We start from the raw sequence: 15,221 nt of genomic DNA on the forward strand, positions 1-15,221 counted from the left end.
AGGATGACATCAGGGGCCATCACATTCATTATTAAAATATTATCAAGTTATGTCGAGAACTTATTATATAATGTATACATTGTCCTAACTCAGATAATTTTTTCAAGTTTGAAGAAAAGTCAAAGAAAAAACAGCAAATGCCAACATGTATTAGTGAGGCAGTAATCACTTAATTCAACTTAATATTATGCTGTTTGGGGCATAATATATAGATACAGCCTCAATGATTAAATTTAGAAATTTGTTTTGCTTTTTTTGACAACCGTACAAGTGTACCCTATTAACACAATAATGAATTTAATGTGGTTCTGATTTAAAGCTCACTGTAAGAGAGCCATCCTGTTCTCCAGTTTAATCACATCTGATGAGATCTCCATTCCACAAACATGATACCCTCACAAGTACTATGCTGATGTACTGAAGAATTACAGGACATCTGATGTGTGTTTCCTCTTGCTTATATTTTAAGTTTGACTTGACTTGTTCTTACAATTCCACGAAATGCTTCCCCTAGCACATGCAACTTGGGAAATTTGAGATGAAGTGAAAGTGCTGTCTGTGTGTGATGTACAGTATAGGATGTGGGATAGAGCCAAAGCCATCTGTGCACATTTTAGTTCAGTTTTACCAAACTAGATAAATGTTACCTTAATCCTCACATTTCTTTTGTTTGCTTTTCAGTTACACCACAAATTGCAGCAAAGCATCCCTCCATTCAAAACCAAACTACTGCAGTATTTCAGTACAAGGCAGTACAAAGGCCTGCAACACTTAAAGATTCAATACCCCTCTCAAGTTTTCTCTAAAATATACATTCCTGTGTTGTGCACAGTCCTGAGTATCAATCATCTAAATGCCATGTAACTAAAGCACAATGCCTGTAGAAGTAGGGCAGATTTAAATGTATAACATTACAGAAGCCCCATAATGTCTATAGTTCACCTATTGTCTGTTCAGCTGTATGTTGGCTCCTGTGGACTCGCCTATGGAACATGTGGTTTTCGGTTTATAAAGGTCTTTTTTTTATGAATATTACATTACTGCTGATTTGATGGACCAGGGTAAGAGTTTTTACCATCATTCTTTCAACAGCCTCTACACCCTACGCAAACAAAACGTATTGAAACATGCCAGAGCACTTAAGTATAGTTGACTGATGTCAATGCAAATATCTAGAATCAGGTATAATTTAGGTACTTTTAACCCTTTGTAAGCTAAGCAATTTTGTTTGATGTCTTGCAAAAAAAATGGGGAGGAGGCAATGAGCAATATAAGAAGGCATGGCCTAAAATGAGCAAGAAATTAAGAAAAAGTTACAAGAAAACTTCCTGAAAATAAGCACAAAAAATTGATGAACACCAAAACATCTTGTTTTTAAAGTTTTTAGTCTACTGTTTTTAAAAATAAAAGCTTTTTGAAGCACAAAAACAAAGAGTTTAAAAAAAGACTCAAAAAAGTGCTGAAAAATGTAAAGAATGTATATGTATAAATTGTTTTTCTGTTACACATTTTTAAATATATAACTGAAAATTATGAACAGAATTTTCTATTTTTTTTCTCAACTTCCCCCTTTTAACAAAATAAAATAAGCTAAGGCCATTTTCTTGTCACCTTTAACTAATTTATTGCAATTTATGGGACATTTCTTAACAAGTTGCTCCACTGACGTTTTTCCCATATTTTCAAAAGAAATCAAACCAATTTGTTCATGTTCAACAGGTTCAGCAGCTGTAAAAGGCATCTGAAAGCAGCACAAGAAAACTGATGTCGATCCAGGTCTCAAAGGGTTAAGCTCATCCTGGTGCTTTATTTTTCTTGCATTGTTTTTTTTTTTTTTACTGCTTTGTCACGACATCTATTTTCAGCTGCGACCGATTTCACAAACACGAAAATATTAACCTTAAATTGAAGTCAGATCAGATTTGAACCACTTCATCCATTTATTAGTCATTTGTTCAATTCGAGAAAAAAACAAAAACATAAATTCTCTATGTTAAAAACACCCTTCTAAATTACATAAAGTGTGACTGAAAAAGTCAGAATGACACAGCAGGGACTCAGTGCTTACATACAGTATATATACATTAGCTTTGCACTACTTTTCACCACCATTCTCTCTCTGAAGGTTTTTCTCAGACGCCTTTTAACATATAACATAACCATCTTTTCTATGGACAACGCAAACACAGATAGGCAGATTAGACAGTTTTTACTTAAGATGTTTAGAGCAGGATGAGGTCAATTCACTTTTAATATGATCCATATAATGAAACGACAATTACCAAAAAAAAAAGCCATAATCAAGCCATAGTTACTGACCAAGTCAAAAGAGAATTTCCCCTCATGCCTACTGTAAATGTGCACCACATTTGAAAAGAGTATTAAAAAAGATAAAGTAAAGTATAAGGTCAATTCCCTTCAGTCTTCCATTCAGGAAGTCCAGTTGAGTGCACTGTGCTGAGTAAAATGAGATGCAAGGAGGCAGGGGAACTTTCGGGACGTGTTAGTTTGCAACCTCTCAGGCATTGCTCCTTTCCTCTATTGTGAAAGTCTCCATGGGGCCTTTGCTCAGAGCCTTGATGTCATTCAGGAGACCGGTCGGAGTCAAAATGTGAGAAGACCCTGGAAACAAAGTATAAAAAACTATTAGGGTCCCAGATCATAGCAAAAAAACATTTCACAATTCTGACTGGCTCCTGTAGGTTGTGTTAAACACCTGGGAAATAAAAACTAAGTTACAATTCAATGGGTGTTTCTAGACGAAAAGAGCAGTTGAATTGAAATTTATAATAATGTACTATATGAATCTGAATGGCCACAACTCAAAAGAGTCACCATCTGGATTCAATGAAAAAAAACTACATAACATTCTTTTCATAGACACTGAGTAATAATAACAACAATAATAACTTAATTTATATAACACCTTCAAAAACAGAGTTTACAAAGTGCTTTGACAAAAACAAAGCTAAGCAGAAATGGGATACATAGACAGCCATACAACAACAGAGAGCCAAACAGTCGTACTGAGCACAAGCAAGAAAAAAATAGTACTGAAAAATGCAAATACTTTTTATGTCCTCAGAAATACATGATACTAACCAGTCAGCTATAATATTGTGTATTAGTGCTCACCTATGATGACCTCGCAGGATTTTACCGCCTGGGTGACCTCATAGGCACAGCGCATCTCAGAGAAACTGATTCCTCCAAGAATAAAAACAATGAGGCGTGAGCCAGTCCGGCGCTCGTCTTGAGCACTTGCTTTGTGCTTTTGGCGGGCACTGTGGAAAAGAGGGTGGGCGACAGACATTTACTGACAACATTTCAAAGAAAAAGTGGGAGCTGCATGTCGAAATTGTGGAGGGAAACAGCAAAACCAACAACAAAGACATGAAAACACATCAGATCTAACTCTAGATTCCATAAACAGACCCAGATTATTTTTAATATTTAATACAACGACAACGACACTTTAAACAATCCCTTAAAAAACACCACATTCATTCACAACACATTCAGCTGGAGCTGAAAGCAGGAGCACAAGTCATCACTAGAGGGCGCTAACTTATCAGCGTCTCACTGTCTGCCTTTAGCTGTAAAAGCAAAAAAGGACCTTCTGTGTGCAAAACACGGCCCCTTTGACGGAAACTGACAGTAGGAGAAATATATCAGTATTTTTTAATTAGTCATGAGTGTTGGCTATCACAGAGTCTTCTGGAGGAACATCTGACATTAAGTTGGAAATTAGTATCAACTAGAAAAAAAACAGATAGGAGTATCTCTAGCAGCTTTTAGAATTATTTTCAGAAACTATTGACCTACTTCTGGTATGATCACAAACAAAAATGCTACTGTACCTGACAGCCCCGGAGCCGTTCCAGGCAGCAGGACACTCAGACTGGTGAGGCCACTCTTTGGTGTCGAGTTTGTTCTCCACGGCATCCTGAAGGTCACAGTTTTATTTTTATTTATCCGTCATTTGTGAAAGTGTGATCACCTCTCGTTGGCAGTAAAACATAAATTTAAGTATTAACCTCTGTTTGTATTTATGAGAGAGCATCCCTCTTACATTCATACACACAGGACTCTTTTTTTGGAGTTTAACAGCGTAGTGGTTACCCTACTAATGTTATGAGTTTCTGCTCGGTACTTCAGTATTTCCCCTCTATCTCTACATTTGAAACACAGGTTTGGCTTTTCACTTTAATGACATAAAAGCATGCAATCTATGAAACTTCTTAAAATAGTAGAGGAGCCCTCTAAAGAACTCTAAAGTAGGTGTAGTCTCTGGAATATTAAAAAAACACATCACTGTGTGACAATTTCTGCTGCTAACTACAAGATGAATAAGGGGAGACAAAATACATAAAAGTAGAAAATCAATCTGCTGTCAAGCACTTCAGTGTCAGAGACAGAGTTTAAATTTTAGTTGTGATTCTAAACTTATAGTGCTCATCGTTTTTTGTACTTAGAACATTTTCACTAAAAATTCAATGCTATTTTTCATGGTTGAAACCAGTTTATGCTGACACACTGCACAAAAGAGTCAGTTTCGTGCTGCAAGAGGAAACTTTGATCACAGTTTACAGGAAACCAGGTACTAAGGTGGTGTTAGAAAGGGCTTTTCAGGTAATAACAGGAAAGGGATGTGAAAATGAGGAGAAGACAAAAAAGATCGTATAATGTTAAAGATCAGATAAGTTCTTCATTTTTGGAGAATTTTTCATTTTAATTTAACTAGTTTTTATCATTAATTTAAAGTCAACACAAATCATATTTGCAAAAAAATGTAACCATGAGACTTTGGCTTTTACTTATTAAAAAAACATTTCCTCATCTGACATCATATGATACCAAAAAATGAAATTTCAGTTCTGTGGGATTACAGAACTGAGAGGCAGCAATTAGGTTTTAGAAAGTACCTTATTTTGTTACCAAGTCACTGGCATAACTCCTCTCAGTTCCTCATCTCTTTCTGAGAATTCGGCTCAACAGCAGAGATTTTTAATGTAACAGCTGCAAAGCTGATATTATCTGTGGTTGACAGATCATATAACGTAAACTCAAAAGCAAACTTCCTCACAAGGATAAAAAGCTACGTTAATGTGCTGTGTGCGTGACATCTCTCTCTTTAAAAGTACAAACGTACACAAGGCAGCACCGTACCTCTGTTTTAACACAAAACATCTCACCTCTATATGATAACCTCTGAAAAGGAACACATTTAACATACTGCCAAATCTTCTGAGGATCAGTACAGAGACATGTTGCTGAGACAGAAGGATCATCCCCAGAGATCGGCACGCAAGTGGTGCGTTATTGTGCCTAATGGATGCTGAGATGCAGTACACATCAACACAAACAAATATGTAACACTGCCTATCAGATGACCTGAATCTGATAATTTCCTTTTGTCGTGCTTTCACAGTTCTGTTCATTTTGTCTCACAGATTCCATTCAGAGGGGGACTGAGGCAGCACAGTGACCTAGACTGAGCTATATGTGATATGAGATTTGTAGGACGGAACTCACATCAATGCCGGATATCCTACATCCTATCTGCACAACTTTAAACCAAGCTTCCTAGCTGCACCCAGATCCCTTTCTCTGGAGTTATGCTGCTTAATTCATGTTCAGCCAGAAAGTGTTTCTAAAGAACAGTGTGTAAACTGGAATGCAATCAGGTGTAAATGTTGTGTGATTGTGCAGAAATGTTAGCTGCTAACAGAGTACATTATATAACAAGGTAATCTGCTCTCACTGACCTCCATGACATCTTTTATGACAGGAGTCCATCTGGAGAGGTTGTATGTCTCATCCTGGGAACGATCTCGCCTGGTCGGTTTGCGAGAGAAGAAACTAGGCTGGAAATAAAAGCACAAGAAACAGTGAGCCAGATTCAGTTGAGACTGAATGAAAGAACTGAACAGATAAACCAGACAAGAACGAAGATGACACAACAAAAAAAACCCAGAGTGAACCACAGTGAAAAACCAAGCAGCCAGCTACAATTAGTCATTTTTATAGTTTGAAGTAGGCACTCTCATCTACAATCAATACCCTTGAAAACCATCAATACAATCAATCTTTTCCTCTTTTTTCCCCTTTTCTCCACATACCGATGTGATGATAGGGACCCCCAGCTCTTTCCAGTTCAGGATGTACTCTCGTTCGTCCTCGATCTTCACGTGCTGGATGAGTTTGCTTAGGTTCTCGTCTGTTGTTCCTGTTTACACACACCAAAAAAAGCAGTGTGAAAACCTGATGATAGTTTATCAGGGCTGCTTTTTTTAACTCCAATAATTAGCTTTGATCAACAAAGAAAAAAATAGTTTTTTGTCTGATCTATGGTGTTTTTTGGGGGGGGATATCTATCACTGTTAAAAACACAGCGTGTGTGTAATATTTAGGGGAATTTAGTGGCATCTAGCAGTGAGGACGGCAAGCCGCCGAAGCGTCTCAAAATTATAATTACAGATCGACAGATTATTGGCCACGCCGATTATTGGGGCTGATATTTGGCATTTTGCCAATTATTATTATACAAAGTGAAAAGAAAGTGTCAGCATGGGGGAAATGTTTACTTTGTAAACCTCAGGGAGCTATTTTTATTTATCAATTTTTATTTACATTTTTCACCCGACTTTATTTAAAAAAAAAAAAAAAAAAGATGCTGGGATCTTTCTGCATGTAACGTTTCAGTTTGGATTAAACATTTGCTAAAGGCATTTTAAACAAAGTTTTGTGTTGGAGTTTGTTATATTCCAAATTCTAAATATTGGCAAAAAAATTTTCATTTTTATCATAAATGCATGTCAGTTCCAAATATCGATTATCGGTGTCATTAACTACTAAAAATCAGTTTCGATATCCGCCCTGAAAAAACAATATTGGTTGACCCCTAGTCAGAATGCCTTCAGTGTTTATCATTCAGGAGGTTTTTACCAGGAGCTGAAGTATCTGCAGCGGTCTCGTCCTCTCTATCACAAAGGGACCCAGTGATTTAAACCGCTAAAAACGCTGAATAAATCAGTCTCACTTTAAAAATCTGTGTTTTTTCTGAAGCTCTCATTGCAAAGAGGCTGCTAACTACAGTGGGCAACATGAACAGCTTTATCTAAAGTCAGCATGTGGAAATTCAGTGGGACACATATATGTATGTGTATGCATATATGTGGATATATGTGTGTATGCTTGCATGTATGTCAGTCTGTGCGTGCAAATAAGTGTATGTACATAAGTTAGAGGTGAAGTTCACAAATGTATTTAACTGATTACCTGAGAAGAGGTACGAAATAATAAAGGTATCCATTTTTGTATTGCCATTTTGTTTAATTTTTATCTTATTCTGTTTTTTTTTTTTTTACATGTTCAAATTATCTACCTGTATCTAAATGTCTATCCATTCATGCAATGTAGACAAATGCGACAATAAAAGATGATTAAAAATCAACTAAAGGATTAGTCTATGAACTGTTCTGTATAGTAGTCAACTGAGAATTTCTGTCATGACAGACAACCCAACAGTTTATACCTTGACTGATTCTCATCGCGTCTTACCGTTTTTGAAACTTCTCTCTTTAACTCTGCACTCTGTAAGGTCCCTGGAAGTTACACTGCAAAACAACACATTAACAAATGCTGCAAGAGAAGACTGTCATACCGCTGAGGCTGAAGATGTAGAGCAGCACAGCTCTGATCTTGTCGTGGATCTTGTACGGGTGGAGCAGCACAGGCAGCAGGGTCCTCATGGGATCTCTCACCTTCACTCCCTCCACGTCTGACCCCACTGCAAGGTCCTACACAGAGACAAAGCAGTTTCTTTTAAATTTCCTTTAAAGCTGGGAATATAGTGAAAGTTTTGAATATCTATTCATGACGCTCCACATATTTCACATCTGGAATCTGACCAGTGTAAGTAACATACCGCAACACACTGTCCCGTCACTTTATTAGGGCAGACATTTACACTCATAAGGCTTTCTATGCAAATGTTATCCCTCCCAACGCCTACCTGCTGACTTGTTCAAACAAATCTGAGTGATAAAAATGTTTGGCACTTGCTGCACCAAAACAGATGAGGGAGCACAGACATACCTGTTCAGCTTTGCAGAGTTTCTCCACGTTGTTTGAGAAGTGTTCCATGCAGTCCTCGGCCAGCTGCAGATGAATTGTTTTCTTGAATTCAGAAAGAGAGAAAAGTTAAGAACACTATAACAAGGACCTGGTATTCCTGCAGGACTTTCAAAATGATTCCCCTTAATGGAAGACAAATACATTCATCTAAGGGGCCAGAGAGGATGACTTCCTGTTCTGATTTGCTGCTAAAAACATGATGTCAACCCCACATAATAGCAGGCTTTGGAGGCACCACACCCAGCCAAACCACAATGATCACTCAGCTTTATAATTACAGACACCACTCCAAAAATAATTTAATAAACACTGGTGCCACATACCTCGGTCACCTGTTTACGGAATGCGGGCATCTTCTTCATCATCTGAGCCAAATTGCTAATTGTGATCTGGAAAAACAATGAAAAATGAACTATGAAGACTAACTGAACTCCAGGTATCAGAGAAGCACAAAGAAACCAAAGCACAGTACCTTCCCATCTGGCTGTTTCTTGCTAGCTGATATTTCCTTTACCAACTTGCGGATTTGTCTGTTGTGAGAAAAAAATGGGGTTAATGTTTGGGGCTGAGAAACACAGCATGGGACACCTCCGTCCTTAGATCTTCGGCACTTACTCTGTGACTTCAGCAATGTGCTTGTGCCTAAGCTTCACCCAGAGCAGGTCATCCTCATTCAGCAGGGCCTGCTTCTCTGAGCCATCTTTGGACTTGTACCTGGCCACAAAAAATAAACCAAATAGTTGGTTTTAGCTAGAAATGTATTACCTTAAGGGGAAATTACAGTGTGGACACTATTTTTTCCATGTTTTTGTTTCTAGGTGACTAATGGGAATTTTTGAAACTGGTTTAGTACTGAGCAAGAAGCGCTGCAGCCAGCAGCTTTGACACAGGCTGCAATGTAATGTAACGTAATGTATTTATTTTTGTCTCTGACGTTTTGAGATTGTTATTCTAAATGTCTGACAACATTATACCTAAGAACCCCATGGAGATGGAGCTTTTTTTAAAATAACATCCTTTATTTTTAACCAGAAACAGCCCCAAAATCACCAACGCCAACGCTTCCAGATTCCATTTAAATAAACGGTAAATTTAGAGTGTGCAAAGACTGCATGTTTTCACATCAAAATGGATGAATTAAGGGTTTATTTCCAACAAACCAGGGCTGGTAATGGGTGAAAAATGGGGGGAGACAAACCAAAACTACTTTTTTTGTGAGTTTTGTTTAGTTTCTGTCAACTTCATGAAGTGTATTTTACAATGATAAAATGATAAAACCGTTTATGTAAATGGAGTCTGGTGATGAAAATTAGGGGGTTGTTAAACTAAGTTAAACTAAAAGGATCTTACTCTTCAACAAAAAAGTTCTATCTCTGTAAGGGATCTTTTCTGTAATGTCTGAAACTTAAAATGACAGTCTAGGCCTGTCAGTGGCAAAAAACAAGCACTTTAAGTGGACATAAACTGTTGGTGCGAACATGTCCTGAGTGGTTTCATTACAGCCAGTTTCACTCTCACTCACTACTGAACCAATTTCAAAATCGTTGTTCCAATTAGTCACACAGACACAAAAACATGGGAAAATAGGGCCCAGGTTGAAAATACTTCAATTACCCTTTAAGGTAATACATTTACACTCAAAAATATCAAACCTAACCTTTAATTTAAAAAAAAAAAACAAAGCTCATCTGCCATAAAAGAATGGGGATATGGTGCTTTACACATATTATGTATGACTATGTAAAAAATGCTAAGATTCAGTAAGGCTTGTATTACTTGTAGGTGTCGCTCTGTATGTCAATGAGGTCATAAGCCATAGCCTGGTAGGTCAGTTCATGCAGGATGGGACTGACGGGGTCAAACCCTCTCTCCACTATCAGCAGCTGGGCCTGGGTCTTTCCCTTTAGATGAGGGGAAAACACAGATTAAAAACATTAAACATACCACTTCATTTTAAAAAATAAAAACAGCGGTGACATATAGTCTTTTTCCTTGCTTAACTGCTACCCAGGATCCAACAGAAGCTTTTCTGATTTGAATTTTCTGTTGAAGTGCAGCAATAATCCAATCTGCTTAAGGCAAAGGAGATCATCTATATTCTTTTACAAGCTCTCAGTGGAAAATAATACCACATTTCTAGGTTCGCATTTCTCCCTGGGCTGAGATTTTGTTTATTCCGTGAAGAGTCTTTGTTCATGAGGTGCATCACCTTTTTCTTGCCGCTGTCATCCAGCTCGTAGTGTTTGGCCAGCTTGTTGTCCACCAGCTCTGCTAGGAATTTGGCGTTCTCCATGTTGCTGTCCCTAGTTATGATATAAATTGTTTTTCATGAGTTATCAAAGTCAAGTTAGTGCACGACAAGGCTGCAAAATATCAGAGGGAAAAGATATTTGTAGAAAAATGGCTTTAAATCACCCGAGGCAAGTGTTTTTGAACAAAGTTTTTCAGCTTAATGCGGTCTGACGCTTGCTGTTTTACGCGTATAATTTAAGCGTGTACTCTGGGGAAAAATTAAATCATACTTCATGTAAGATAATAAAAGCCAAACACTGCTGTTTTTTGGAATTTGAATGTTAGATTAAGCTAAGTGAGGCGAAAACAGTATAAATAAGTTAGGTAACATATGATCTCGATTTCAGCTTTTCTCATAAAAGGTCGCTGCTTAGGGCTTGAGGTGTGTTCTTAGCTGTGAAACTAAATCTTCTCTGGCTTACTTCTTGTATCTGACCCCTGGGTACTCGTCCAACGTGGCACACAGCGTGACGAGCTGGTCCGCGAGTGTCTCCAGTGTCTTCGCTTTGTCCTGACTGTGCGGACTGTAGATGCTTTGGAAAGCCCCTGGATTGTCGCATGTGAACACCTGAAAAGCATTTAACACACTGGAGTGAAAAATATGTACTGTTTAATTAAACAATTTGTATATAATAATGAAATTAAGCAGCCTGTAAATCTTTTCTTATACGCTATAAATACCTGGATATCAACAGAAATAAATAAAATATCCAAACACTGAAAGCATTAATACCTTTTTTTTAAAAAAATACAGAGAGAACAACCAGTTACAGTTCATGAGCCACTGGCAAAATACAAAGTTTGCTAAAACATTACATCATAGCTTAAAGCGGCCAACACCCATTAGATTCACTTAAGACAATGCAACTCTCTTCTTCCCCGAGGCAACATGACACTACCCACTGAGTTAATTTTTGCCTTGGTTAGCAAGTTACCGTCTGGATAAAAAGAGGAAATGGGACATTACAAAAGATGTTAAACGAAATCCTCCGCAGCCACTTACTTGTGCCTCCTGAGGCATGAAGGACATGTTTATTTCCTTACAGACTCGGATGTACTTTGCACAGTAGAGCTTCATGTTGTTGAACAGGTCATCAGGGCAGTCTGTGGGATGAATAAAAGGTTTTCATGATCAAAACATTTTCAGAGATGTCAGTTATTTTGCTATCATGATTGATTAAGTCAGTGGTTCAAGTTGCTTACAGTCAGTGAAATAGACATATGCCGCTTTGTATTTGGGTTTGGGCTTGAAGTCGGCAATAAAGGCATCCACACACTATGAAATGAAATGACATTTAAGATATCACAACAAAGTTTGATGCAGAAAAAAGGCATATTTTGCAGAAATGAAAACTTAAATCTGAATGGTACATCATTACGGGGATATAATGGCAAACCTTAGCAGTCGGTGATATGAAGTAGATGGCCTTCATTTCTGGAACAGGCTCTCTGTTTTTGTACAAGTCCTCCACAACTTCAGAAACAAAACATTTTATTGTAACAGAGTAGCTACAGACATCCACACACAGACTGCAGTCAGTTCATGATGTAAAAACTTGTGTGTAACTGTTATGGAAACCTACTTGTTATTTTCTCGGACATCAGATCGGACATTTTGCAGCATGAAGAGAGCAGTTTGGTGGTGAAGGAGTCTAGAATCAATATCTGTGAAGAAGATGAGTATGTACCTGTAAGTCAACTCTGTCACACTTTCACATGTTGCCAGGAATTACAAAACTATTCGAAAATATCACAGTGCATATGTGGAATCAGTGACATAAAAAATTGGATCTGTAATGGCAGAGTTTGTCCATTCCTGCAAACACAAGTTTATGATTCTGCACTGAGAACATGGAAAATGGTCCTACCTTCCATACTTCAGATTTCCTGCAGTCTGTAATAATTGTATCTTTTATTCCTGTAAGAAAAACACAAGAGCATGACTCATGAAAAACAAGAACACGAGAAAAAAAATCTGTTCATGACTACACTATTTCAGCTGTAGCTTAGTTTCGGTGCTGAAACACTTGTGTTGGACAGAAATCAAATGACTAGGCAATAACTTTGACAATCCATTAGTTGCATAAGTCACTGATCGAGTAAACAGCCTTACTCAAAGAATTGTCTGATTATGTGTTTAATACCATTTAAGGGTCTGAAAATTTGTGATGGCCATTTGTTTTCTTTTTTGGCATTTAATTGAAATTAGGAACCATCAGTTCAGTATTCGTTATTGGAAGTAAATTAGCTCCTCTATTAGACTTGCAAGTTATGCCAACCGTGCTAAGAGATATTGTGTGTGTGTGTGTGTGTGTGTGTGTGTGTGTGTGTGCGTCTGTAGCTTGATAAAGCAAGTCAGTCTAAAGAGTCTAAAAATCACAGCACCTGAAGTGTCTCTTCATTGATGTATATTCCATTAGGAACACCTGATGAAAACTGATGCAGTCTAATAAAACCAGTGGTGAAATGTAATTGAAGACATTTACTCAAGTACAATATTTACGATAAAATTTGGGGTACTTGTACTTAACATGTGCCTTTCCATTTCATGCGACTAAATACTTCTACTCCACTACATCTCAGAGTGAAATATTGTACTTTTTCCCTCATTACAAGTGTCTGACAGCTTTTGTTACTTTTCAGAATACATTTTTTCCTCCCCTTCCTGACCAGTGAAAACCACATATCTCCAAATGAGGTGGACATGTTTTTTGTTAATCTGAGAGATGAAGTTTTCCTTTTAGAATTCTCCTACATGTTAAACTAAATGAAACAACATAAAAACATTCTTGGATTAGCTGGAAAATGCATTGTCATAAAGCTGAAAACTGGTCTGTTTTTCTGACACCATGAAACATTTATTTTTTAGAAATACATTGTTCTCACAGGACAGCTGTGCTACAATCATATGATGATCTTATAGAATATAATCAATTACTTCAGATTTAACACCAACAGTATATAAAAGAGTTAATAGGAGCACGACCTGAAACATCTACGGTAATAAAATGCAACACACACATTAATGCAGCAGAAACAATCAATCCAAAAACATATAACATTTAAACACTAACAGGAAACATTTCACTGCGCAGTGAGTACTTTTACTTAGGGCACGTACACTTTGCTGATATTACTTGGGCTACATCATCAGTTCTGAATGCAGAACTTGTTGTGGAGTCATTTCACAGTGTTGTATTAGTACCATAAAGGTTATAAATAATTCCTCCAGGACTTAATAAAGCTACCCTGCGATGCATCCTAATGTTACCTTCATGAAGAATCTAATGTTCAACAGATGTTGGTTTTTCAGGGCTGATACGGATACCGATTATTATTAGTTAATGATACAGATAACTGATATTTGGAACAGATAAGCATTTACAATAAAAATGAAAATCTTTCATTCAATAGTTAGAATTTGGAATGTAACAAAACACAAAACTTTGTTAAAATGCCTTTAGTAAATATTTAATAAAAACTGAAATATTCAACATCAAATGCAGCAAGTCTCCCACTTTTTTTAAGTCAAGTAAAAATTTAAATAAATAATTAAATAAAAAAGCCCCCTCAGATTTAGCAAAGGTAAAGTTCCTCCCAAGCTGACAATTTCTTTGCAATTTTGGATTAATTAATGTTATCAGCAATCATTAATATAAAATGCTGATACAAATAGTTAGCAAAACGCCAAATATCTATATCATATTATATATTTCTATATGTAGTGTGTAAGATATAAGACTGAAATACTGATTATAACCTTAATAAGTCTTGACTTAATGTATTGAGTGGATTCGTTTCAGCTACACGTACAGTTGCCTGCGAACCAGACTAATGAATGTAACGTTATGATTTCTCTTATTTGAAACCCAAACCGAAACAGTCATATCTGCGACACCTTTATCATAACCTAAACCCAACCGAGGAGATCAACGCTATAGGAAGTTTTTATCGAGGGAGAAACAAACGTCGACAAGTTGACATCATGTTGTTGTCAGTAAACGTTAGCTAAAGCTACTTCCAGCAGTGTTGTGTTAACGTTAGCCTGCTGGTGTATGAGGTGGGGCTCCAGGCGAAACAAAGTGACCTCACGGTCCCCGACCAGCGTTACTCACTCCAAAACTTCACTGAAAGCGGCAGTTTCGGTAACACTGTGATAAACATAGGTGTCAAGTGTTGTGAGTCTTCCCTCATTTCAAGTTTGTAAACTTCCGTTGCGACTAACAGCAGAATGAAACTTAGCTGTTAACTGTCATTACAAGATGCGAAGTCACAAAGTAAGAAAGGGCTCCTAAAAACAGCCCGTAACGTTAGTTTAAAACCATTAACATTTGAAAACAACGTTTTGCACTGTTTCGTATGCAGAGTAAACACTCTCCCGTTGGGGTAAACTTACTTTTCCAAACTACTCTTTTCAGCCCGTGATCTGCGCCCGTTGCCATCTTGTTTTTTTTTCATTTCCCTGCGCCTCTTCCGGTCCCGTGTCCTCCATGGGGCTATTCCTCACACTCTGACGCTACCTGCGACAACAAGTGTGCGACGGAGCGCTGCTGTAGTTTTTAATACCGCATACCACAGATAGATCAATGATCTGTTATAAATCTGGATACAGCCGTGGGGGTGAGACCTCGTTCATTCCTATGAGAGCTGCTCATTGCGCATGAAACAGAAAAAGCTCTTTTTTCGGTCAGAAATCATGTGTAAAATATCCGAGTCTACTGGCCCATTGCATAGTTTGCGTAGTAGAGATTAACAGTAGCCGAACGCTGCCGAGCGCGGCCGAGCGGTTA

General features: G+C 37.5%; 1 protein-coding gene across 1 annotated transcript; it reads right to left on the reverse strand.

Annotated features, from left to right (window-relative positions):
* Positions 1-1,916: 1,916 nt before the first annotated feature.
* Positions 1,917-15,105, reverse strand: LOC121966859 (syntaxin-binding protein 3). Its single transcript, XM_088077486.1, has 19 exons — positions 14,828-15,105; positions 12,300-12,349; positions 12,015-12,096; positions 11,829-11,905; positions 11,635-11,707; positions 11,435-11,535; positions 10,854-10,999; positions 10,349-10,442; positions 9,916-10,040; positions 8,755-8,853; positions 8,612-8,669; positions 8,463-8,528; positions 8,101-8,181; positions 7,667-7,802; positions 6,123-6,229; positions 5,769-5,867; positions 3,861-3,946; positions 3,136-3,284; positions 1,917-2,622 (listed from the first exon to the last, which is right to left on the reverse strand). The coding sequence occupies exons 1-19, from the start codon at positions 14,871-14,873 to the stop codon at positions 2,519-2,521; spliced, it is 1,779 nt and encodes a 592-aa protein (XP_087933612.1). The 5' UTR covers positions 14,874-15,105; the 3' UTR covers positions 1,917-2,518.
* Between the last annotated feature and the right edge of the window lie 116 nt (positions 15,106-15,221).

The sequence above is a fragment of the Plectropomus leopardus genome, chromosome 5, assembly GCF_026936395.1.
Source record: "Plectropomus leopardus strain MGB_pleo_1.0 chromosome 5, ASM2693639v1, whole genome shotgun sequence".
Lineage (NCBI taxonomy): Eukaryota > Metazoa > Chordata > Actinopteri > Perciformes > Serranidae > Plectropomus > Plectropomus leopardus.